Source organism: Danio rerio, chromosome 18 (assembly GCF_052040795.2).
Source record: "Danio rerio strain M-AB ecotype USA chromosome 18, GRCz13ab, whole genome shotgun sequence".
NCBI lineage: Eukaryota > Metazoa > Chordata > Actinopteri > Cypriniformes > Danionidae > Danio > Danio rerio.
This window is the reverse complement of record NC_141038.1, coordinates 22,650,486-22,675,483: the sequence shown is the minus strand read 5'-3', so window position 1 is coordinate 22,675,483 and position 24,998 is coordinate 22,650,486. Positions and strand designations below refer to the sequence as shown.

The 24,998-nt window shown below is 35.1% G+C and overlaps 1 protein-coding gene across 4 annotated transcripts; it reads right to left on the bottom strand.

Moving 5' to 3' along the window:
• Positions 1 to 23,909, bottom strand: chka (choline kinase alpha). 4 transcript variants are annotated; one of them, XM_087292139.1, is made up of 13 exons: positions 23,477 to 23,909; positions 22,630 to 22,738; positions 21,522 to 21,573; positions 19,112 to 19,165; positions 11,138 to 11,251; positions 10,505 to 10,638; positions 9,250 to 9,354; positions 8,973 to 9,031; positions 8,769 to 8,856; positions 5,706 to 5,814; positions 5,513 to 5,619; positions 5,209 to 5,290; positions 1 to 1,993 (listed from the first exon to the last, which is right to left on the bottom strand). In XM_087292139.1, exons 2-13 carry the CDS (start codon positions 22,674 to 22,676, stop codon positions 1,934 to 1,936), a joined length of 1,011 nt encoding a protein of 336 aa, XP_087148265.1. In that variant the 5' UTR covers positions 22,677 to 22,738; positions 23,477 to 23,909; the 3' UTR covers positions 1 to 1,933.
• Positions 23,910 to 24,998: the final 1,089 nt, after the last annotated feature.

Here is a 24,998-nt window from a genome sequence, read left to right as displayed (position 1 = left end):
TAATTTTGCAACTCTTTATTCACAATCATATGCAAAGCAGCATGAATTTGCACATTACAAAACGATTGTTTTTACATTTTACCTCATTTGTAAGCAGACGTGCAAATAACCTTTTATATTCCTCACTTGTATTAAGTTTTAGAGGCTTGACAGTGATGTTAACAAATGGATAAGTTAGTAAAGCTGGCCTAGATGCACATCGGATTTCAAAAAAACTGTATTTTTTAACATTTAACAATATACTTCCATTATTTCCTTTCTGTTTACTGATGTTCAAAAAAATAACATTTATTTAGAAACATGTAAATTAATATTTACATTTTATTATATATATGGTTCAAGATATGAGTTGAAATCAGAAATCAAGTATAATACCAGCCTGATCTCACGAGAAAACATAAGTATTTTACGTTTTGTCGGTTTAGTGGCTAATTCTTATGAAATCAAACAAGTTCAGTCATATGAAAATGTAAGATTTTAAAAAGAAGGTGTGGCACCCAACCCCGCCCCTAAACCCAACCATCACTGAGTGATGAGCAAATCATATTAAAGTGTACAAATTAGATCATACAAATTCATACGAATTAGCCACTAAATCAAAAAGTTACGAATTGTCGTGAAATCGCATTGATAATACAGTAAAAATGGTCAAAAGATCCACTGACATCTTTTCAATTAGGACAGAAAACACTTTCTTATTAAGAAAAATACATATTCCGTTGCAGAAAAATAATAGTAAAGTTACATTTGCAAATACTAAAACTTCTTCACAGAACTACTTCAGAAAGTGCCTTTAATATTATACTTAGCATAAACAAACAAATGAAAAAATAGGCTGCCTTAATAATATCATATACTACAAACATACAAAATAAAATAAACAATACTTTTAAGGTTAACTAAACGCATTACGAACATTTTGTTCAGTTGTACAAATTTCATAGCATAAAAAAGGAGTATAAACATTCATAAACGTTCACTTCGCGAAACATAATTAGACCAAATATAGACTGATATTAAGTTTTAATAATATCTAACGCTTATCGATTCATATTAAATCAGATACAAGAGGGAGTAATCTCATAACGGACATTTTTCTGATCAGTTTTTATATAAAAAACACAAGCACCTCTAATAAGAGGTGAATGAGATCACTACGGTCGAGAAGACCATACAATTTTCCACTGTTAAGACAGACAAGATATCTGATACCATCTCTCTCCCAAAGAAGAAAGATGGTCCGGTCCCAGTTTTCACTTCACATCATGCGGATCTTCTAGAAATAGAAATGAAGACATGATCTACTAGAAGTTCGAGTAGAAAAAGAGGTAAATCATCCAGTAAAAAAAATTCACACCCCAACAAATGGAAACTCGAGAAACACAATACTGAACCACAGTGTCAACATAGTTTGGTCTGTTGTACCATTTTTCTAGTAACAGGTCCAGTTTTTGAACCTTACTCTTTCACAGCGCATCTTCTATCACCAGATAACACTACAGCAGATGACTGGGTGATAACAAACAAGTTGAAGTTAGTATGAAGTACTTTCCACCACACCCCTCTTTGAATCACGAATTAAAATTGCATCTGCACAAACTTATTTCCCGCCTAATCTCTGACCTACACTCAATAATTTTTTTCTCCAAGTAACCTTGCCTTCTAGTATTCTCCGACTGTCCTGAAGCTCAGGCTGGTGTGTTAAATGTGAGAGGCTTAAACTTGTAAACACTGAGAAGCAGCATATATGGGGGCGCTCAGTGCGCAGGGCCTTTTTAAATACGTATGTTGCATTGATTTTTGGTCCATGCAGGGTGGCTGAATCACTACAGATGCAGGGCGTCCTCTTTCTCTGCTCTGCTCTTTTCCTGACATCATTTGAGCGGCTGTTCCCACTTCCTTCTCTCCGCTGTCAATTGAATGCACGTTTCCTTTAAACCCCGAGCTTCCTCTTCAGCTCAAAGTAGGCATCAAACCTGGCCATGGCGTACTCCTGTGAGGAAGAAGGAAAATGCTGATGAAATCAACATGATAAACAATTAGCAGCTGTTTAGCATTTCAAAGGCACATGTACAGTTGAAATTAGAATTATTAGCCGTCCCGAGTCATTAGCCTCCCTGATTTTATTTGTGTGTGTGTGTGTGTGTGTGTGTGTGTGTGTGTGTGCAGAGTAAAGCTGCGGTCAAACTGAACTATTCACCCCATAGACCTCCATTCATATGCACACAAATGCGTCAGACCGGAGACGCAAGGTCAAGCGTCAAGTTTCGCAGGTCGCTGCGGTGCAAAGTTCAAGCTTGGTGAACTCTGACCTGCGAAATCGCATCACTTGACTGCGTGAGACGAATTGAGGATCAAAACATGACCTCTCTGGACAGAAATTTAAAACATGGACCAATCGCTTGCTTTTTTTAATGTCTAATCATCTTGTTTAATCCCGCCTCTTTTCGCAGCACCACACGACAGAATTTCACATTATCAAACTCTAGTGTGACCACAGCTTAAGGTTAAAGGTCCCAAATGAAGTTGCTCTCCAGTATCTGACATGCCCCGCCCCCTTTAAGATGCTTCTCATTTGCTTTTCAATTGATGCACTTGAGCTTAACCACTCTCACTGGCAGAGTGGCGATAAAACAAAATGCTATTGGCTATTTTTTTAAAATGGGAGGAGCTATACTATGTCCCACCCTCTACGGGTTTTGGTTGAGGTTAAGTCAAACATCCAATAAAAATGCATATTTCACAGGAACTTTAAGCACTAAAAGGTGAACTTTCAGTCACATTTAGTTGGAATGTGTATGTGGCTTAAGTCACCATGAAATAAAAATTGATCCCTCTCATTTCTTTTTACAATTTGTTATATATGACCTATGAACATTGTTATTATGGTGGCTTAAGAAAGCCAACATACTGTTATACTATTTAAACTACTACCTTAACTATTTTAAGAACGCATCTCCTCCTAGACCGTTCATAAAACAACCACCAAACTAACTCCAAACCTCCAAACTATACTGAATTAAGTTGCTATATCTTTTCCTACTGATCCGACTTACGATTTTCCGAAAACGGTCCAGGAAAATTTGGAAAATTCCCACTGACTTAACATTGGACCAAACTTTGTGACCTCATAACTTTGTGCCAGAGTGTCATGCAGACTTAAGGCTGAACTAATTTAACTCAGACTACCAATCTGACAATCACTGATGACCTTTCAATTTACTAGCCACACCCTAGCAACTGTCCCATAGACTTCCATTCTAAAAAACTGCCTTTGACTTTACACTGGACATACTAACGACGTACCAATCCAAACTAACAATATACTAATCCATGCTAGAAACATACTAACAAACATCCTTAAAATATAGTAATCCATACTAACAATATACCAATCCATACTAAAAACATGGTAACAAACATACTAATCATACTATCAACATGCAAACATTAACCACCTAGCAAGAAACATGCCAATCCATACTAGAAACCTTCTAACCTATGTTTAGCTGTCTCTCTATGCCAACTGTTTCAAGCTTCTTAAAACTACTTCAATTATTTAAACTTTAAAACTAATTCAAACTTTCAGACGAGGCTTTCTCAAGTCACTATAAAGTTCGTCTATGAACTTTTCTAGTTTTTCATGAATGCTCCCATACTCCTACATCAAATCTTACATCAGAATAACTTCCCTTCCCTCTTATAACATGTCCTCTCTGATTACTCACAGAAAAAAAAACATGTGCGTCACATGAACTTTGCGCAAGGTAAGATATTAAAATCACACGTGAAACAAACATGAAACTTATTTTCTTTTGTTTCTAGCTTAATTATCTAAAAAGTCTTAAATCAAACAATTTTTCTTAAAACAAGCAGAATAATCTTCCAGTAGGTTAGGCAAAAAAAAAAAAAAATTAAAACACTACACTTTTTTCCTGAAAAACTGAAAGTAAATCTTTTTTTGTGTGTGGAATGTTTTTGTGTTACGATAACCTGCGATCGTTCTCTGGAGATCGCTGGTTTCCACTATACTTGAACTACACTTCCGCATATCCCAGGACTACATTTTCATACATGCACTTCTTCCAAACACGCACGCCTGGCCATTCATCTATCCTGATTGCAATCACCAGCTGAACCTTGTCACAGACTGATATCACACCATACTTAAACTACACATTCACGCTGCCAGTTTGCCGAGTCTTGTTTACTGTTAAGTGACATTACAACGCGTTTCTCCCTGTCTTCTTTCTCCGTGTTTGAACCTAGCTTTGTATCCTTGTCATCCTGTTTAGCCGCCAGCCTTTCGACCTATTGCCTGTACCTTGATTACGATTCTGGATTGTCTACATATATCTGTTTGCACCTGAATTGACCATCGCTTGCCTGACTTTGAATAAATCTGCATTTGGATCCTACCTTCTGTTGTCAGTGTCACAGTGTGGTTACATTATGTGAAAAAAGTGATAAATTGATTTCATTTTCCAAAACCACACATTTTAATTTTACAAAGACAATACTGGGAGTACTATAACTGCTTTATAATAAATAATAATAATAGTAAATAATAATAATAATAATAATAATAATAATAATAATAGTAATAATAATAATAATAATAACAAATAAATTTGCCAGTGATGGGTTGCAGCTGGAAGGGCATCCGCTGTGTAAAAAACATATGCTGGATAAATTGGCGGTTCATTTCGCTGTGGTGACCCCAGATTAATAAAGGGACTAAGCCGAAAATGAATGAATGAATTAATGAATGAATGAATAATAAATTAGTTTTACAAGTAATCAAGCCTCACAGCTGTCTTTATGAGAAGTGTGCTAAACTCCATTCCATTTTTGCATTTTATTTTATTTTTTATTTTCTGCAAATTACTTTCATTTTATATTTCAATAAACTGGCTTAAAATAAACACAGAAGCAATACAATATGCTATGTCAAAATCATTACTGTGTCACACACTCAGTCATGTTACCCTGACCTCCCAAGTATTTATGTACTGTCCAAAGGCTTGTCAGGCAGCGCAAATATTGCAACGAGCGTATCTTTTCATATCTGATCTTCATTGATAAAATTCCTGGCTTACCTAAGAGCTGCACTGTGAGCAGTAGATTATTATTTCTGGTACATGCTTGTTAATAACCCAACACATGCATAATATACAAAGACTTGACAGCTCTCCTGCAATAACTCACCATGTATCCGAACTCAATTGTAGATATTTTGGCCTGAATCATGGACCACAATCCCCAAAAGAAGTGGGAGGCCAGAGCAAACCTAAACGAGAGAGCGATGAGTTCACAGAGTACAAATGGAAAGAAGGCTTGGTGAATCACTGCTGGACTTGCTCCAAACCTCTTTTACAAAATCCATAGTAGTATAGTAAGAGGCCTCCGAGGGGGAGCCCTTTTCAAATACACAGCCTTCTTTTCATAATCAACAAGCTTAAAAATGTGGCTATAAAAATGATGGCATATATAATATTCAATATAGATATACCTGTTAACCTCCACTAGCATATCTTCTTTGAGCTTCATCTGGTCCTCCTCACTCAAGTGTTTAAATCCAGCATCGGATTCCAACAGATAACTGTGAAAGATATGCATCTGGAAAAAAAACAGCAACAAAACTCAGTTATTTTCACTATTAAGAGTTTTAAGAGGAAAAAAAACAACAACCTGCTTTTACAAACCTGCTGTGCTTTGGTGGGGTAATTTTTGGTGTTGTTTGTGAAGAATGGGAACTTGTCATAGGTGTAGTCGTAGGTCCACTCGCAGAAGAAATTTCCAATGTCAAATCCTCTGTGGGAGAAAGAGAGGAGATGATTGTGATAATAATGCATAACACATGAGCCTAGATACATCAAAAATCGCTGTGTTAATAATTGTGGAGGAGGTTTTGTATGGCTGCCTCCCACATTTATCACGACATTTGGAAACTTTAGTGAATAAATCAGTTAAGATGGGCATCTAACAAAGGCCTGGTCTGAATAACTGTGCTAGTGAAGTCCAGCATTGAAAGGTATTGTCCTACTGCCCTTTAGCAAGATGATACTAAATAGTTCAATTATAAAACTCAAGATGTCATAGACTGATAGCTCTTTTTTCATGCAATCTATTAGCAATGTGGTCATTTACAACATGCACAAGCAGATTGGCCTGATTCTGGAGTCAATCATTTTGTAATCAATCCCTATGAAACCTCCCACCTCCACTAGCTCCACCTGTCTAGGTCTGCAGCTGTATTACTTATTCATGCAGCAGCAGCATTTCTTAAATACTAACATGGTATTTGTGAATGGTAAATGTACATAGAGACTTTGGAGCACAATATGCTACCTTCTTTTTCCATAGCCGCACATGCATATTTCAACAATACAAGGCAAAAACCACATTCTGCACACAATACAAAGTTCTGGTGCGGAGGCAGAGGATACAGGTACTTGACTGGCCTGCCTGCAGTCCCGACCTGTCTCCAATAGAAAATATGTGGTGCATTTTGAAGCACAAAATGCGACAATGAAGACCCGTACTGTTGCTTATCTTAAGACTTGTTTGCAGGAAGAATATGACAAAATTACACCTGATACACCTCATTACTTGGTGTCTTCAGTCCTTAAACATCTTTTCAAGAGTTCACACTTAGATACTGTTTGACAACTTGTTAGCAAGTTAGCAGGTTTGGCATGCTGTCCCGGGAGAGAACCCTGAGCTCGGAGATAGTTGAGCCCAGGGTTCCCGCCAGGTCCATAAAGCATGTGAGGGGAGTACGAGGTCAGGTGTTCTCGAGAGCTCCCCTCGGCAAAAGAGGAAAGGAGGAGAAGGGGTGGATGGGGGGTTTCTTCGGAAAACGAAGATAGGGGTGTACATTTTAGCTAGGTTATTTATAGTGGGTTTGGATCGTTCCGATTGGCTAGCTAATGAGCTTAGATGAGTGGCCGGCTGCAGTCAATCATATCACGTGCTCCTCTCGAAATTAGTTTATGAAACTTCATTTAAATGTTGTGAAGAGTAATAGCAACATTACAAAGGGGTACATTCTTTACTGTTCCAACTTTTTTTAAATGTGTTGCAAGAACCAAAATTGTGTTTATTAAAAAAATAATAATATAATTAATAAATATAAAATAAATTAAAAAATAAAGATCATGAGGAACGCATAAAATAATGTTTGTTGTATTGTCTGCAATGAAATTTAAGTCGGAATAAATTTAGAAATATTCTTTACTTATTTGCGTTTTCCATACGGTCCCAACTTGATTTGAGGTTGTACTTTCCATATCCCATTCTTTAAGATATAATTCACCCAAAAAATAAAATCTGCTCATTATTTACTCAGCACAAATAACACTTCTGTCATAATTGCCTAAACCTTTACTTTTTCCAAACCTTTATGAGTTTCTTTCTTCTACTGAACACAAAAGAAGATGTTTTAAAGAAACCTGAAAACCTGTAACTTCCATATTAGGAAAAACAAAAATAAATACTAAGGAAGTGAGTGATTAGAGCATTTTTCATATTACCTTCTTTTTTGTTTAACAGAAGAAAGAAACTTATAAAGTTTTGTGATGGGAAAAGGGTGAGTAAATGATGACAGAACTTTCATTTTGGGGTAAACTATCTCTTTAAACTATTCCAAAAGTTGTCATCGTGCATCTTAAGTTTGAGTCCTGTCTTACGGATGATTCCCAATTCCTTCCCCCCTCTTTTCAACTTTTTTATCCAATAAACCTTTTGTTAATAAATGGCAAAAAAATGTATCTTAAAATAAAAACAGTTGGAATTTGTGTCTGTGCTGATAGCTTAGTGGGTAGTGCACTGACATGTTGTGGACCGATTCCATCCACCTCTTTCTCCAAATTTGTTCCTGTCCAACTACTGCAATATAACACCAATAATAATAATACATTTTAACGTGTAAATAACTTTTAGAAAAGAAAGTATCCTTGCAGTTTTTATTGTTTTCTACAGATTATGCAGGCGCTAAAATAAAGTTCATTGTATTTCTCCGCAGCATATTTTTGTCTTTCAATTTGAATCTATCAAAATTTTTCTGCCTATATATCTGCCAAAATGTCCATATCAGTGCATTCCTAAAACCTGACTCCAAGGTCGTCATTAAACAAACTAAACGATTTATTTGTAAGAAAGTCTCTGCAAAGAGGCTCACAGCTGCTGTGGAAACCGAACAAAGCACACATCTCTGTGGCTCTGAAGGCCCGGTTTCATTTCCTACGGCTTTGCAGGACAAGCACTGCCAGTGGACCCAAACATAAGTCGCTTACATCATAGGAGACCACATTGGATAGCAGGATGGGAAAAAAAACGTGCCTTGACCCATGTCATCCACCACATGAACAGTGATTTTGCCCATACAGGACGTCCTTCTAACAAAACTAGGCTCTTTAAAAAAATTACGGTACAGTCTGGAGCTAGTTTTCCCCTGAGGACCCTCTGCGAGGCATGTGTAAGAGCATGTGCAAGAATGAAAGAACCCTAGTAACAGTTTTGACTGCCCAGTGTGGGATCATTGCCAGAACCATCAACGTCTGGAGGTCCCTTCTCAGCAATGAGGCAACATTAATCTAATCAGAAAAAAACTCCAGACTAAAAAAGAGAAACGTATGGAACAAAAGACCAACTTTATTCTCATCAAACATCTGCTTGCTTTCTTGGAATTTAGCTGCATGTGCTTCTTCTGCTGGAGAGTGTGCTGAACCATGTGTGCAATGAACGTGCCTATAAATATTACAGACCTGTAGTTGTAGCTGCTGTACTCAAAGTCAATCAGCATGAGCCTCTGTCTGTCTGTGTTCTCACGGCCACTCAGAAGTAAGATATTTCCTGTTAGAAAAAAAAAATCAGCTTTCTTAAAACAGCTCATTAAACATTAAGTTGGTCATTTATAGAAACAAATTAACAAAATCAAAATACAGGCAGTCACTTGTAGGTAAACTCACCTTCTTGCAGGTCATTGTGGCAGAAAACAACAGGAGAGGGGGTAGATTCAAGTAGGCACCTGTGTGCACAAACAGCCATTTAAGTCAACATACAAATGACGTCAATATAAAGCAAACACTTTGTACTTTTATCAACGCAATATCTGTTGCTCTTGAATCTGTGAAAGTGTGAACAGTTTACAGGATTCTTGATTAAGCAGTTCAATATAGCAAGGAGATAACACCCCTGAAACAGAAGTGAAAACTATACTGATTGATCAATATTTTAAAGATTTACTTGAGATTGTCCATCTCTTGAGGCAAGTTGTAGCTCAAAATGCGAGAGAAGTTTCGCAGATGAGGTTCCCTGGTGAAGGTGAGCTGAAGCACTTGATCCATGTACCTGTGAAGTGGAAGAAAATGCAAATGATTGCAGCGCTGCCATCAGAAAAGGTAATCAATATGCAAATACAGATAGTGACACTTGTTTGTGAAATGTTATTAAAATTAACACTGTCACTTCCCTGTGCATTAATGGGAAGTTTCTTTAAAAAAAAATAGATCTTGATTTCTGGAGGGCTGCAGCTCTGCAGTTTTGCTCCAACCCTAATCAAACATAATTGATCCAACTAATCAAGGTGTTCAAAACTACTACAGACTATTACAGGGTTTCTACAGGTTTCATCAAGTCAAATTTAAGACTTAACAAGACCCTTTTAAGACCAAAAAGAATGTAATTTTAGACTTTTACAGGGTTACGATTTTTTTCCAATGGCACAGTATTATCATGAGGAATCATATAACAGTTTTTAGTTTTTTTCCCCCTGATTAGGGAATTTAATTTAGGGAATTCGCTGTAAAAATGTCTAACAGCTATTGTGAACCATCTCTTTGCAATAAAAAACTTAAATATAAAAAGTAAAGTTTTATTGAGATGTATTGTTGATCATTGGATGGAAATCACTTAAATTGAGTAGCTTTACTTGGACAGAGCAAAATTAGGACCTGTTTAAAACAATTTAAGACCTACAACACAATATCAGTGAATTTAAGAATTTGTAAGGCCTAAAATATAGGTTTCGAAATTTAAGACTTTTTAAGACCCCGTGGAAATCCTGTATTAAGTAGGTGTAAGTTGGAGGTGATTGGAACGAAACTATGCAGAGCTGTGACCTTCCAGAATTTGAGTTTGAGACCTCTGCTTTAAACCAATTATTACAGTATAAAGAATTATATAAAGGAATGTACTGTAACTGAATTGATGAGAAGATATCTATATTTAGGTCAAATAGGAGATACTAAAAATTCCAGAAAACAAGTAATAGAAAACAGAGAAGAACACCTTTTTCTTTGATTCAGTGTTATTTTTTAACTTTCAGGAAATATGCTAACATAAATCCCACATTTATTTATTTATAAAATTGAAAACATTTATTGCTGTTGAGATTTAGCATGAATTTCACCAAAATAAACCTGAGTAATGTCAACATCCTGACAGTGGGGAAGAGCTTAACAATGGGGTTAACTAGATTGTTCCTTTAAAGATTACACACTTTTCCATGGTGCCAAAAAGCCACTTTGGCTCCTTGTTAAAGGGCATTCTCATTCCGTGAAATCTGGCGATCTTTTCAGCAATCTCAGCATTTATACCAGGGACGCTCAGCTCATCTGTGGTCAGTTTTCGACTCTGCAGATAAACATATTGCACAGTCAGTTTGGTTTTCCTGACTATAATAGAAAGAATTACACAGCAAAAGGTTGCAATTTTGCCTTAAAGGAACAGTTCACGTTCCAGTGTTTCCAAACCTTTGAGTTTCTTTTTTCTATTAAACACGAAATATATTTATAATGTTGTAAAGCAAAACAGTTGAAGACAATGGCTACCGGTTTCCAACATTCTTTCGAATATCTTCTATTGTGTTCAACAGAAGAAAGCAACTCTATGTTTGGCAAAGTTGCAGGAAGGTGAGTAAACAATGACATAATTTTCATTTTTGGGTGAAGGGTTAAGTTCACCATGGAACATCTTAGAGGATAAATAAAAAAGTGACACAGATTGCTAGAGGATTTTTCCCACAAGGCAATTTGCAAGAAAGAGAGTCGTAGGCATTAGTGTCATCTTGTGTGCCATGTTTCATATTCATACCGTTTACTTAATCATCATAGCATCCAACTTTAAGACTTACTGGGACAAACTGTTCCAGCCTGCCTTGTGGAAAGATGCCATAGAGCTTGGGCCCAAGCTCCCTCTCGGCCAGGATAGCAAACATCACACTCTCCAGTACCATGGCATCAGCTCCCTGCCAATACAAAACATACCCATACAGTTGAGACACTCAACTAATTGAACACACTTGCAAACGACAATGACATTTCTAAGATCAACCATCAAACCACAGAGGCTCTGTTCACACCTGGTGTAAAGATTTTTCATCAGTATAAAGTTGTCCACTTCCAACAAGAGGCAGTCAAAAATACATTTAATTTGATTACTTTCAGAATGTAAACATTCATGTTGGCAAATGCCTTCAAACTGTAAAAGAGCACCTATACTTATTGTTCTGGGATGTCTTGTGATGCTGTGTTCCAGACAACTTGAATTTTTGAGTTTTCTTACTTCCACATACTCGAAAATGACATCTCGAACAATAAGGGTGCTTTCACACTTGGTTCAACTGCCTGGACCGAACACAAGTTCGATTGTTCCCCCTTGCCACCTCTCGGCTGGTTTGTGTTCACACTGTCTTTTTTTCCTTCTGAACCCTGGTACGATTGCATCATCAAACTGTTGTTTTGTGTACAGCTGTTGCTATGTGACAGACACAAAAGCAAGGCAAAATGGAGACATTCGCATTTCATGGTCTATCTGCTTTTACTGAATCTTTTGCCTTTGTAACCAAAACCAAAATACAGAGAGCCACTTGCATCTATCTGCCACAAAAAATATTCAACACGTTGGGAATATCACGCGATGTCTGCAGAAGTCGTTTTTGGTGAAGCTAGCAGACATTATTACTGTTTGCACTGGCTTAGTTCTGCTTTTCACCAAATTAGGTGATATCACACACAATTGAATGTTATGAAAACTAAAGTTTGTTGTACAGTTGATGGTTCACTTCTGTTATTTGGTACGATTGCCTTCATATCAGAAGTGAACAGTTCCAGAGTTCACAGAAACCTTATCCCAGTACTCCCGTACGGTTTGTGGGTGCGCACTCAAGTTCAGAAGACAGCGTTTACACTAGCTAAATGTTCCTTACTCTGACGTCAACTAAGCACGGGTGTGGGCCAAAAGTGCTAGTGTGAAAGAACCCTAAGTCGGACAACTGACCCGTGAACTTGAAGCAGATAAAAAAACTACAACTTCAGCAAGAAGTGTGATCTGACAATACTTCACAGATGACGGCTAGTTCTGCTTCAGCGCAGCTACCTTATGTGAAACATAAATTTTAAGAGTTCATACTTAGCTGATGATTGATAAAAAAGTTTGTTTGGCATGCTGTCCTGAGAGAGAGCCCTGAGCTTATGAGATCCTCGAGCCCTGGGCTACCTGCCATTTGCAGGGCAAGAGGGGAGGTAGATCTCGATGAACTCCCCTGAGAAAAACTCCACACAGAAATGTCAACTGGTTTAGTAGGGACTTTAACCGGAGACATTCTTGCTGTGAAGCAACAGTTCTAATCACTGGGCCGCCATGGTGCCCATCTGGAAAGAAGGGGGAGTAGGGGTGGGTAGGGGGCTTTCTTCAAGATGAAGATACTGAGATACGAAAACTCTGGTTATTTGTAGTGAGTTTGGAATAATCTGATGATGAAATAATCGTGAGCTAATGCAGGACCAGCTGTGATCAATCATAAGCACGTGATCCTCACTAAAATTAGTTTATAAATGACCTTTACAAACTTTTAAGTACGTTTACAGCACAAAGATAAATGGGAAACCTACTAAAAAAAGCTATTTCTGCAATGATATTAACTTTATAGGGAAATTCATCTTTTTTTTTTTTGTCAGCTGAATTCAAAGAACAGCCAGCATTTTCTGTTCTTTTTGCTTTAACATTAACTGGCAGAATAATATGAATAGTTATGAAATATTCACGTCTCCTGTGGCAAAAAAGTGACTGTGATGCAGGATTGACTGGAATGCATTGAGGTCGAAGTGGGACATTTCACTGCTGAAGTTCCTACCTCCGACTGTGTCTGGAACACAGCATTGCTTTTTTGTGCAGCAAAACAAGGTATTTTTTTACATAACAACCTGGTTACAATGATTTACGCCATTTTCCTTTCCTAGGATGCTTTCCAGTTTGCACATAAAAGGAATAAAATGGGTTCATTTTATAGTATTCATGCATTGAAAAAGTGATGTTGAGTGTGATGAGAGAACATGGAAGGATCTTGAAGAAATACAAACACATGGTTATAAGAGACCCATTTGATCCCACTTAAGCATGTTAATTGCAGGTGGACACTGGGAAGTAGAATAACATGAATGACATAAAATGAAAGCATGCTTAGTTTGATGTGACTGGATCTTCAGTTCCTGAAACAGGAATTCATCCTGAGTTAAATAACTTATTTATAAACTGTGCTGCTGTAGAAAAACAATAAATTATGCATCGAATTTAATTTTATCTACAAGCCAGTCATTTTGTAACAGTGGTGATTGTCAGAAGCAAATGAAATGGCAGTTCTAGAGCAAATTGAGTTAAATCGGGGAAAAAACAAGAGAGGCAATTGTGCTGAGTGAGGCAGAACTTGCCAAACATCCCAGTCATTAATTGTGGCTGCTTAACTAGCAATGACATTAAGCCTGTTTTTGGACAAGGCTGTGCCAAGTGTTGACTCACAGAACCAAAAGAGTTGCCCTCCTGAGGGGAAAATACTACGGTATCTCAATATCCGAATGTTCTGTTATTCTGCTTTTATTCTCTTCCTCCTACAAAGAGAGCATCTAAAAATAAACTGCAAAGGGATTATTTATTTACCAGATGTGAGTCATTGAGTGCTGTACTTTGAACTAATGCCTTAGGAAGCCATCTGGCTTAAGTGCCAACCATGAATGATTCATATGGTTTGGTATCTCTTCAATGGTTACAGTAACTACAGATGTGGTCATGACCATAGTACACCAGTGTTGCGACCACAAACATGCTTACTAATTTGGTAAATACATATAGGTCTAAAAACAAGCCTAACAAGTGCTACTGTGTGACATTCTACGCAGATGTGTTCAGGTCCTTGAACTTGGAATCATTTGTTTTTATGGCAAAGCTATCAACTCGTAAATTAATAAGTAATTGTAGACCTTGGAAAATTCCTGGTTTACAATTTATGATTCCGAGCTCTTCAAGGACTTGAACTATTTCTTCAAATTGGAATCATGTAGCTAATTAGGGTTATTCTAAAATTATTTGAATGCAACAGACTTGTCGTACTTTCATAATTTCAGTGCCCTGACCACGTCTTTCAACATAGAGAAAGTGGGTAAGAATCGACTGAATTCTTTAAAAGGACAAAAAAAGGTTTGAGGAAAGACCAAAGATGTTGTAAGTAACTGAAAGTCTGCTGAAAATATAACTTCTGGGAGATCCAGATCAGAACAATCTGTGAATCCAGATAGTAAAAATATCTCAATTTAGATCATCCTCGTGGCATAGTTTCTTTACCAAATGCATAAACAACATTCTTACAGGTACATTTCATCCGGGTGTTTGCCATTACACACAACTGCACAACAAATCCGCTGTGGGAATACCATCTGACCTGCAGTAAAATAAAAACATCCGGATTTCTCAGAAATTAAACAGGACACTATAGCCTTGCCATTAGAGGCCTTCTCTGACGAAGGAAGGAAATTAAACTTCCTCAGAGCATACTTTGGAAACACCATCACTGGGCTGGCTTGGAAGTAGGAATGAATACGAGAATCTCAGTTATCTCATTTAAATCATAATATTTTATATAATTTGTGACTAAGGGACAACTGCTCATGATCTTGATCATATTTGTTCTAGGTTTTGTCTGCCTCTCATTTTGTTGAAGACTTAACTGTAAGGCTGCGCGATATATCGTTTCAGCATCAATATCGCAACGTGAGAATCTCCCATAGGTTTATCACAGGACGTTAAGCAATTTAGAAAGTCAATTTAAACCATTTGGACACAAGAAATTACAAAGTTTGCCACTCCAACAAAGATTATTTGAGTTTACCTACAATGAAGGCTATAGTGAGTTATTGTACATTTGATTTTTGAATTATTCAGCTTAAAGCACTTTATTTAATGTTTTATCTTTGTTTTATAGTTTTCAGCTTTGATTTATTTTATTTTGTATATATATATATATATATATATATATATATATATTTAAATGATTTTGTACATTTTATGCAGATTCACTTCCCAAAACAATCACCCCGATTAATGTAAAATTATGAATTCATTACAAATTCTTGTGAAATTCTATTTTTACAATATATTGCAGATAAAAAAAATATTGCAATGTCATTTTTTTCCAAAATTGTGAAGCCCTACTTAACTGACAAGATACTTCCAAGAAAAAATACTACTTACCAAAGCTGATTTTGCACAATTTTCAAAATTTTATATGATTGAATATGGGATATTTAACTACTGCACAATCAAAATCCATACAAATTCAATGGCATATTTACAAGATATTGACGTTCTTTGGGATTAGACATGTACACACAAGCATGTTTATATGAATTTTAAAAAGAGTGTATCTCCTAGAACAAATTCAAAGGAGCTTTAACTTTAAATGAATCTTGAAGTATATGTTTTGGCCTATCTATCTCTTTTTATATGAGTGATTCTATAACTGCAGGTGCAATAGGTTTTCAAATGTCATTGTGTTACTTGTCATGTGTTACACGATGTTACAGGTCATAACTATATAATATTTGCAGCAGAAATGTCTGAAATTTTGATTTCTTGTTGCCCAAATTAATCAGTATGTTCTGTCAATTATGTATAATTGTGTAATCCAAATATTCTTGACTTTTATTTTAGTAATATATATTTTATTCCATTTATAAAACAACTGAATAGTCATTTTGCTAGTACAATATTAAAAAAGACTTGTATCTTAAATAATCTCCATTACTGTATTGTGCTTTGCCTTTAAATTGTTGGAATTATCCACCAGAAACATGTAAGATACAGGAAGTGATGTTTGTAAAGTGTTTGTGCTCACTGGAAAGTATATTGATTTAGAGCACCAAGAATATATTGATTGAACACCAAGAGGTTTGTAAAACGTCAATACTGTTACCACAATATTAAAAAGAACAGCATTTATCCTCAGTGGGTTGTTAAATAGCAAGTTTTTGGCTAAATAGTTGTCAATTCTGTTACTGTAAAAGTCGTGATAGTGTGTAGCCTGAAATAACATACAAATGGTTTCTTTTTATCATTATCAATGATACATTTTTTCACTAAAAGTAAAAACGGAAGTAAATTGTGTTTGGAAAACGTTTAATTGATAAAAAAGTATGTTTTCAATAAGACACTGGAAAGAACACTGCACATTTCTTCCTTAACTTTCTGAAAAGCAAAGTGTCCATATCAATAGAATAACTCATATATACTGTATATGGGTATTATTACTTGACAAACAGGCTGTAAAAAGTCTGATGTTTGAGAAAATATAAAATGCTGTCATCAATTCTTTTATTGCTTTTTTTCTTTACCTTTTAGTATTTTTTTCCAGAAAATGTACTATGTTACAGTAAAATTATTAAAAAACAACTCTTAATAATATACAAATAGGGTTAGAGTGATTTATAGTGATTTATGAAGTTATTTTTTTATGAATTATATGCTTTTTCTTCATAACTTGTTGTGTATTTTCAGTAAATATGGTGTCACATCAAAAGACAAGGATTTTTTTTTAATAATGGTTCCAAAATAAGTGAAATATATAAAATTGATACAAAAACGTAATATGTGCATGTCATGGGCTTCAGTCAAATAATTTCAACTTAATTACAGTTTTCAATGGAATGGCTGATTGATTAATGATTTGCTGTAATGATTAATGAATTTACGGTTTTCTTTTTAATAAATAAGAGCTGTAAATTATTGAACTATGCAAATCATAAGACAGTTTGGAGATTTGGTTAAAAATATATTTAAACAATGCAATAACACTGTGGTTTTTAAAACAAGAGGTCCATGGAAGACAAGTTTTAACCGAAATAGAGAAACAGTTTCTACAATTTTTTTTTTGTGTAAGCAAGTATTTTACAGTACTTTAAAATGCTCAAAAATGTCTTTGTCAGTGTTTTCAAACTATTGTATTTGATTTACCAAAGTCACACAAGTGCCAATTTCACATCTGTTACATCCATAACGGTGAGGTGTCACATCCATAAACAAGCTTTTCCCTCATAAATGCAAAAATATCAAATAAAATAAAATCAATCATTTTTGTTCTATACTGAGCCGACTCTTATCTAATTGATTAGCATTATTTATTTTGGGTTGTGCAATTTAATGTTGTTATTTGTTTTGTAAAATATAAACAGTTGTTTCAATATATGTGAATTAATGTTTTGAGTTTTTACTGCAAATGTCACATCCATAACGCTGGACTTGCTCATATATCGACCACATTTGATAGCATAGGATGCATCTACACTATGTAAAGTTACTTTAGTTCATATTTCTTGCAAAAGAAGCACTTTCCAGTTTTCAAACATAGTCTCTCTCTCCCTCCCTACCATGTTATCTGACCAAGCAATGGCCATGTGACTGCTGAGCAGCAGCTGCTTGGATTTTTCCAGTGCCTGTTAATACACAAGGCATAATCACTGGATTACTGAAGCAGATCTGTTAGTTGCAGCACAAGGGCAGCATCTACATGCAGGTGTTATCAGTGTCCAGAGAGGGGAAGGCCGTTTCAACACTAACACTACCAACAGCCTCTGTGTTAGCCTGCGGATACACCTGGATAGACGCACACAAATCTACACGTGCAAAACAGACAAGAAGAAGTGAGGTTTGCAAAGACCAGACAGGACAGCCAGCTGATGCTGAAGCGAGACAGTGAGGTTAATGCAGGGATAAGCTACTAATAGGATCCATTGCTATGTGACGCTCAGGCAAATAATGCAACTCAGAAATTTTAAAGTGTGTCAGAGGATGTGTTTCAGCCCTGTAGGTTATCAGTTCAGGGCCATCTCTCTTTATATGAATGTAAGACTATTACATTAAAGACAATTATGAATTAGTTATTTTGTCTCATTTTGAGTAGGTTTACAATAAGGCTCATTGGTTATAGAATAGATGATTTGTTAAAGTTGAAATTAACATTAACTACGATTGAGAAATTATTTTGGAGCATTGTTATAGTGATTAATGTAGTTAACTAGTCTTAATTATGGGAAACGTACTGAAAAAGTGTTTTGAAAGTGTTTTTATTTTTTAAACAATATAAATTGATGCTAATATTAAAAAATGTTTACTGAGAATACAAGTAAAACTATATATATGTATATACGTATATATATATATATATATATATATATATATATATATATATATATATATATATATATATATATATATATATATATATAATTTATTTTTCTTTTACTTATCATTTTATCCCACCACTGAAAAATATATTTTATTTCAACCATGTTTCCTCAAAATAATCAGAAAAACTGTTGAAGTAAACAATATAAACATGACTGAAGATGTACTTCACTGAAGTCTTATATCTTAAATGTAAATATATGTTATTTTAAGAATTATTTTTACTGGGGAAAAAGATTAGTAACCTTATTTTTATGATTAATAAGTGACCCAATTTTCCCCCAAAGACAATCCACTTGAATACAGAATGGGTCTATAATAAACTCCAGAGCTCATGGAAAAATTTGACCTACAAGTTTGAAATCACAACCGAAACAGACCCAAACAAAACAAATCTGATGACCCACAAGCTTGACCTTTGAGTATGATGGAATGGAAGGGTAAACAAACATAAAGTAACAGCAGATTCGCTGTTTGGACTTTTTTGTGGTGGAATAAAGACAATGTGTGTCACTAAAAGATACTTTTCGTACACCCAAAAGTCTTTCAGAACATGCTTAAATAAAACCAAGATAAGACCTTTGCTAATGTTACTTACTTGAAAGTGATTTTCTGTGTTTGATTGCCTGGAATCCCCTTTATTACAGGACATCTAGCAATAAGAGAGAAAGCAAAAGACTATCCATGAGCACAAAGTGTTGTTTATGTGACAGATTAATTTGAACCATCTTCATAAAGCAGCAACATTAAATATTTCCCTTAACAGTGCCAGTCGCCCACTTTAAACTAATGAATCCTTTGGCAGAGCAGTAAGAAAGTGCATTAAACAAATGCATTCAACTTTGCGATCAAATAAAGTACAGAGTGTTAGAGAGGCTTGACAGCTAGAAATTTATAACAAAAGGCTTAACTCTATTGGATCATTGTGCATCACCACAAATAATAGAAAATAAAACAGCAATTAATAAAGCATGTTACATAAAGACCACGCAAAAATATTTAGTAGCCTACACAACACTATTCTCCATTCAAATAAAAAGACGTCTCGATCTAAAAGGTTTGGTGTCCATGGTAATAAACGCTATGTAAATCTCACGAGCTACGCTAGAGAAAGCAATAAAGGCAGTCTAGTTAAACAAAGGTCAAAGCAGGTCACTATCGGGTTGAATATTAACTCATAAAAGGCCTTAATGAACTCTGCTTCATGACAAACGAGCGGGATTTAATTGTGGATCACTTGTGTAGCAAAGTCCACACACTCTGGAATTAGTCATACGGCTCCGACTAATGCCGTTGTGTGAAGTTTCCACGTTTTAACGCTTGACTTCAGAGGATTGGACTTTGGACCTATGGACACCTCATCAGGTATGACATCATAAGCTTTGTGACCAAATAATATTTTGAAAAACATCCACAAAATAAAAGCAATTAAACAGTTATTACAACAGCCAAAGACAAATTGGAATATACCTTCTCCAATCCATCACTTCTCTATATTTCTGAAGTCATCAAATTTAATATAATATAATATGATATGATATAATATAATATAATATAATATAATATAATATAATATAATATAATATAATATAATATAATATAATATAATATAATATAATATAATAATATAATATAATATAATATAATATAATATAATATAATATAATATTATATAATATGGGCGACACAGTGGCGCAGTAGGTAGTGCTGTCGCCTCACAGTAAGAAGGCTGCTGGTTCGAGCCTCGGCTGGGTCAGTTGGCGTTTTTGTGTGGAGTTTGCATGTTCTCCCTGCGTTCGCGTGGGTTTTCTTCCGGGTGCTCTAGTTTCCCCCACACTCCAAAGACATGTGGTACAGTTGAATTGGGTAGGCTAAATTGTGCGTAGTGTATGAGTGTGAATGAGTGTGTGTGGATGTTACCCATGGATGTTATCTCTGGGAAATAATATAATATAATATAATATAATATAATATAATATAATATAATATAATATAATATAATATAATATAATATAATATAATATAATATAATACACTTCTATGACACACTGCTGGTCAAAGGTTTGAAAACTGATGTATTTTGATAATGAAGACAGTATTTTTTTGATGATAAACACAATAAACACTGTATTTGTGCGAAGTATTGTGGTTTAAATATTTACATTTTAATTTATTCTTGTCATTTGAAAGGAACATTTTCAGCATGATCCTTCATAAATCATTATAATATGCTGATTTCATGTCCAAAACTATTTTGATTTGCATCAGTATTGAAAACAATGCTGCTCATTTTATAGGAAAATGTGATCTATTGCCATTCGAATGTACATTATTACATACATTTGATCAAAATGTATTTTAATTGTCTATCGAAACATTTTAATAAGATTTACAAAAAAAACAACATTATGAATAATTGAACACCAATAACAACTGATCGCAGCATACTAAATTAAATGATTTCTGATACGAAAAACATTGAAACTGGAATAATGATGTAAAAAAAGTCAGCTTTGACAGAAATAAACTAAAAAACTAAATCACAGGAATAGAATAAAATGTAAAATAGATTAATAAAGAAAAATGTAATTTGATAACAGCCTTGGTAAGCAAAAAAAAACTTAGTAGTGTATATTACATATTACTTTATAATATTAGGAATATTTTTAAAGATTCCAAAAACTTTATTTTTATTCGCTAAAAGAATAAAATTTTATATAATTTATAATTATACTCCATAATCATACCCTTTGAAAGTAATATAAAATAACAATAAATAACTCATTAAAAAGTGCAATACCAACACAATATAATATACATCCTTTGCTATTGTAAACAGAACCAATGTGCTTTTCAAAGGAGTAAAGTGTTGAAAATAAGCAGACAGAGGCAGAAAATACTTCAGACAGAGCAATGCACGTCGTGAGGGTAGTTCTCAAAGATTTTAAAGCCTGAGATGCGCATAAACTTGAAGACAATGCTGTGGCTTCAGGGATCGCATACTGTACCGTGAATGGTATGCTGGGATCACCTGGAAACAAGAGTGCTCCTTTGGCAAGCCTACGGCAAAGAAGACACGCAAGTACAGCCATGGAGGTACATCACCCAATAATAATTGCCTCTTTATGATTAATACCCATTCTAAACTAAGATTTCTGATCCGGAGGGTTACCATCTGGCTAATGAAACTAGGTATGTTGTTCAAAACAGTTATTACTTCTTACAAAACAATGATGGTATTTTGTAAATTGAACTAAAATTACTGCAACCCAAGTTAGCAGTCAAGTTGCCACCCAAGACTAAATGGCAAAATTCAACATGAATGTATGTATGCATGCATGCCTGTATGTGTCTTTCCCACCTTACAAAAAAGTAACACAAAACGAAATCTCAACATTCATCGAAACTTTAACGGTGAACATAACTGTGTAAAAATGAATGTTTAAAGGGATAATTCTGCCAAAACTGGACATTCTGCCATAATTTACTCATCCTTCACTTGTCACAATCCTGTTTGAGTTTCTTTTTTCTGTTAAACCTAAAAGAAGATATTCTGAAGAATGTTGGAAACCTGTAACCAGTGACTAGTACCATAGTATTTGTTTTCGGGATCAGTTTCCAACTTTCTCCAAAGTACACAAAAAATGGCGTTTGCTGTTTGTTCAACCCACTTATTTAAAAAGAGCTGAAACAACACAGTTTTTTTGGACAACTTAATTGTTTTATGTTCAATCCACTTAAATCTGTTAGTTAAACTGTTAATTAACTTAATTCCTTTATTTTGTCCCAACCCAGGTCAATTGTGTGGAACTCTGTATATTTTACAGTGTGTCTTTTTTTAGGTGCAACAGAAAAACAATCGACTTGACGTTGGAATCGCTTAAGGTTAAATAAATGATGATTAAATTTACATTTTTGGGTGAACTATCCCTTTAAGACTGAGGTCTTAATGGATCTTAGGTGGATAAATGTTTTAAAATGCAATTAAATATCTATACATCAAGAATGTTACTGCACACTATTAGACATTAAAGTAGATCTGACTATGCAACATGACATTGAATTCAAACTTTAACATTGTAAAAAAGCGAAATAAAAATATAAATAAAAAAACACCTGCAGAATTTCTCCATATAGGCGAAGGAGCACATTTCGTGGTTCATCTCCAAGGCTTGCTTGCATCTCTGGCAAAGCGCAGAGGAACAGTTTGTTGCTCAGGCCTCCTCTAAAAAAATAATAAAAATAATAATAATTTTGAATTAATTAGCAGACAGATGATATCACAAAAGCTTCAAAAAATATTTTTACAGATTTATTTAACATCACAAGCTACTTAGAAGAAGAAATGTGATGCTGATAAACTTGAATTAACAAGTGGGGGAGGAAAATGAGACTTTGTAACTGCTGCCAAATATTTTCTCTGTTATTAATGCCAAAAATGTTACTGAAAATCTTTTTTTTCTGCTGAAAAAACTGCATATCCTGGTAAGGTACATAATTTGATACTGGTATGCTGAAATCAGCATCGAAATCAGCAAAACCAGCATTGAAACCAGCAAGACCAAGCATGCCAGTATCAAAACATACCTTATATGCTGTTTATTTTCAGCAGGGAAATGCAGATAGAGAACATGTATGCTTTATTAGATGACTTACACCTAAATATAAAAACAAATGTACATTTAAAATTAAATATAACTCTTCGGCTAACAAAGTTAAATATATTATTAGTTATTAGGCTTTCCAGAAAGAAACGTTATGCTGATAAACAAAGGTAGTCAGTCGTGGTCATGGAAACACATGACTGTAAGATTGAGCAATCACCTCATGATAACCGCGTAACGTACAGTAACGTTACCAAATCATCAGGGAACATTTCCAAATACTTCCCAAAACCATTTATGACACAAAGAGAAACATAATCGCCTTCCTAATTATTTCTTAGTCCCCTAAAGCAGAATACCTGATGATTGAGATTTGAAAATCCTCTTCATCAATGGATTTCCAGGCTCCGTGGAGGAATTCTCTACACCACAGATACGCCTTATGCTTCGTCTGCTGGTCTGGCTCATCCGGTCGGATAATGTCTTTGCAGTCGTTCACACTGTCGGGCTGGACTTCGAGGACGCTTTCATTCACCAGCAAACCCAAAGACATTGAAGGCGAAGAAGACACGCCATTGATGAATTTAGTCTTCATGTTTGCTCTTGGTCACTGATCACGTAAATAATTCAAATATGGCAATAAATTGCGTCGTAGACTCTCTGTGCAATTGTCAGTTATGCTAAACGCAGATTTAACGGGGACAATTTATGAAATACTGTATATGACTGTACGCAAGATGATAACGAGCACACTGATTCAGGTCCGTTTATTCGTGCGCAATATGTTGAAGTGGAGTGGGTTTGACCTCACGTCACCGGACCACACCCATTCTGCTCTCTGATTGGACAGCGGAGTCACGTCCCCTTCATTCCGAGCTCGCCCTGCGACAGCGATAAACAAAGCCAGAGAAATGCAGATTAGGATCACAGCCTTGGTGTGCGTGTGTGTTACATGTGGGTAAATCTGTGAAACGTGCATTTCCAGTTTAATGATGTGAGTTTTGATGTGTTTCCTGTGTTTATTTTTCTTAAATACTGTTTTTGTTACAGAGTTGCAAATTAAGTAGGCTAATGTATAGCCTACATTTTAAAACAGGGCATTTTTATAGTTACAAAAAGAAAAAAGTCGTCAGTTTTACAGATTATTTTGTATTTTGATAATACTGGATTCTTGGGGGGGGGGGGGGGGGTAATGCTGATAAATAAGATTAAAGATTAAAGGGAGTTCATCCAGAGTGAAAGTTCTCTCATCACTCAGGCTTGAAGTGGTTCAAATTTTTCTGAATTTGTTTTCCTGTTGATCACAGCAGAAGTTATTTTAAACAACGTTGGAAACCGACAGCCTACAACTTTCATAATACAAATGCAATACATGTTTTTCCATAGCTTATCTCAAAAGAAATAAATAATAATAACAAAAAAATAACAAAAACGATCAAAATTAATTTGACTGGTTTAAAATAAGTTTATTATTCTTCAAATCAAGACATTGGGTTTACTTATCCTACACGACAATGTCACTTTTTTGTCAGACTGATTACCAGTTGGACAACCAGAGTGTATCTACAAATATGGTTTAAATATGGTTAGTGTAGCAAAACCGTGGGTAATTTATGGTTACCATTAAACTGTGACCATGGCTCTTGTTCTTATCGTCAACGGGTTTTTGATTCCTTACATGCTCTTCAAATAGAAAAGATTCGGTTCGCAACAATCAACGGCCTGAACAGTTCCAGAAAGTCTGGAGCCGTTTTCTAATTTATTTAGGGAGACACCTATATCTTAATTGCCCCTTTTCCTTTAATTTCTTTGTATAATTTATGTATTTATATTTTATTTATATTTATATTATTTTATTTATTTATTTATTTATTCTTTTGT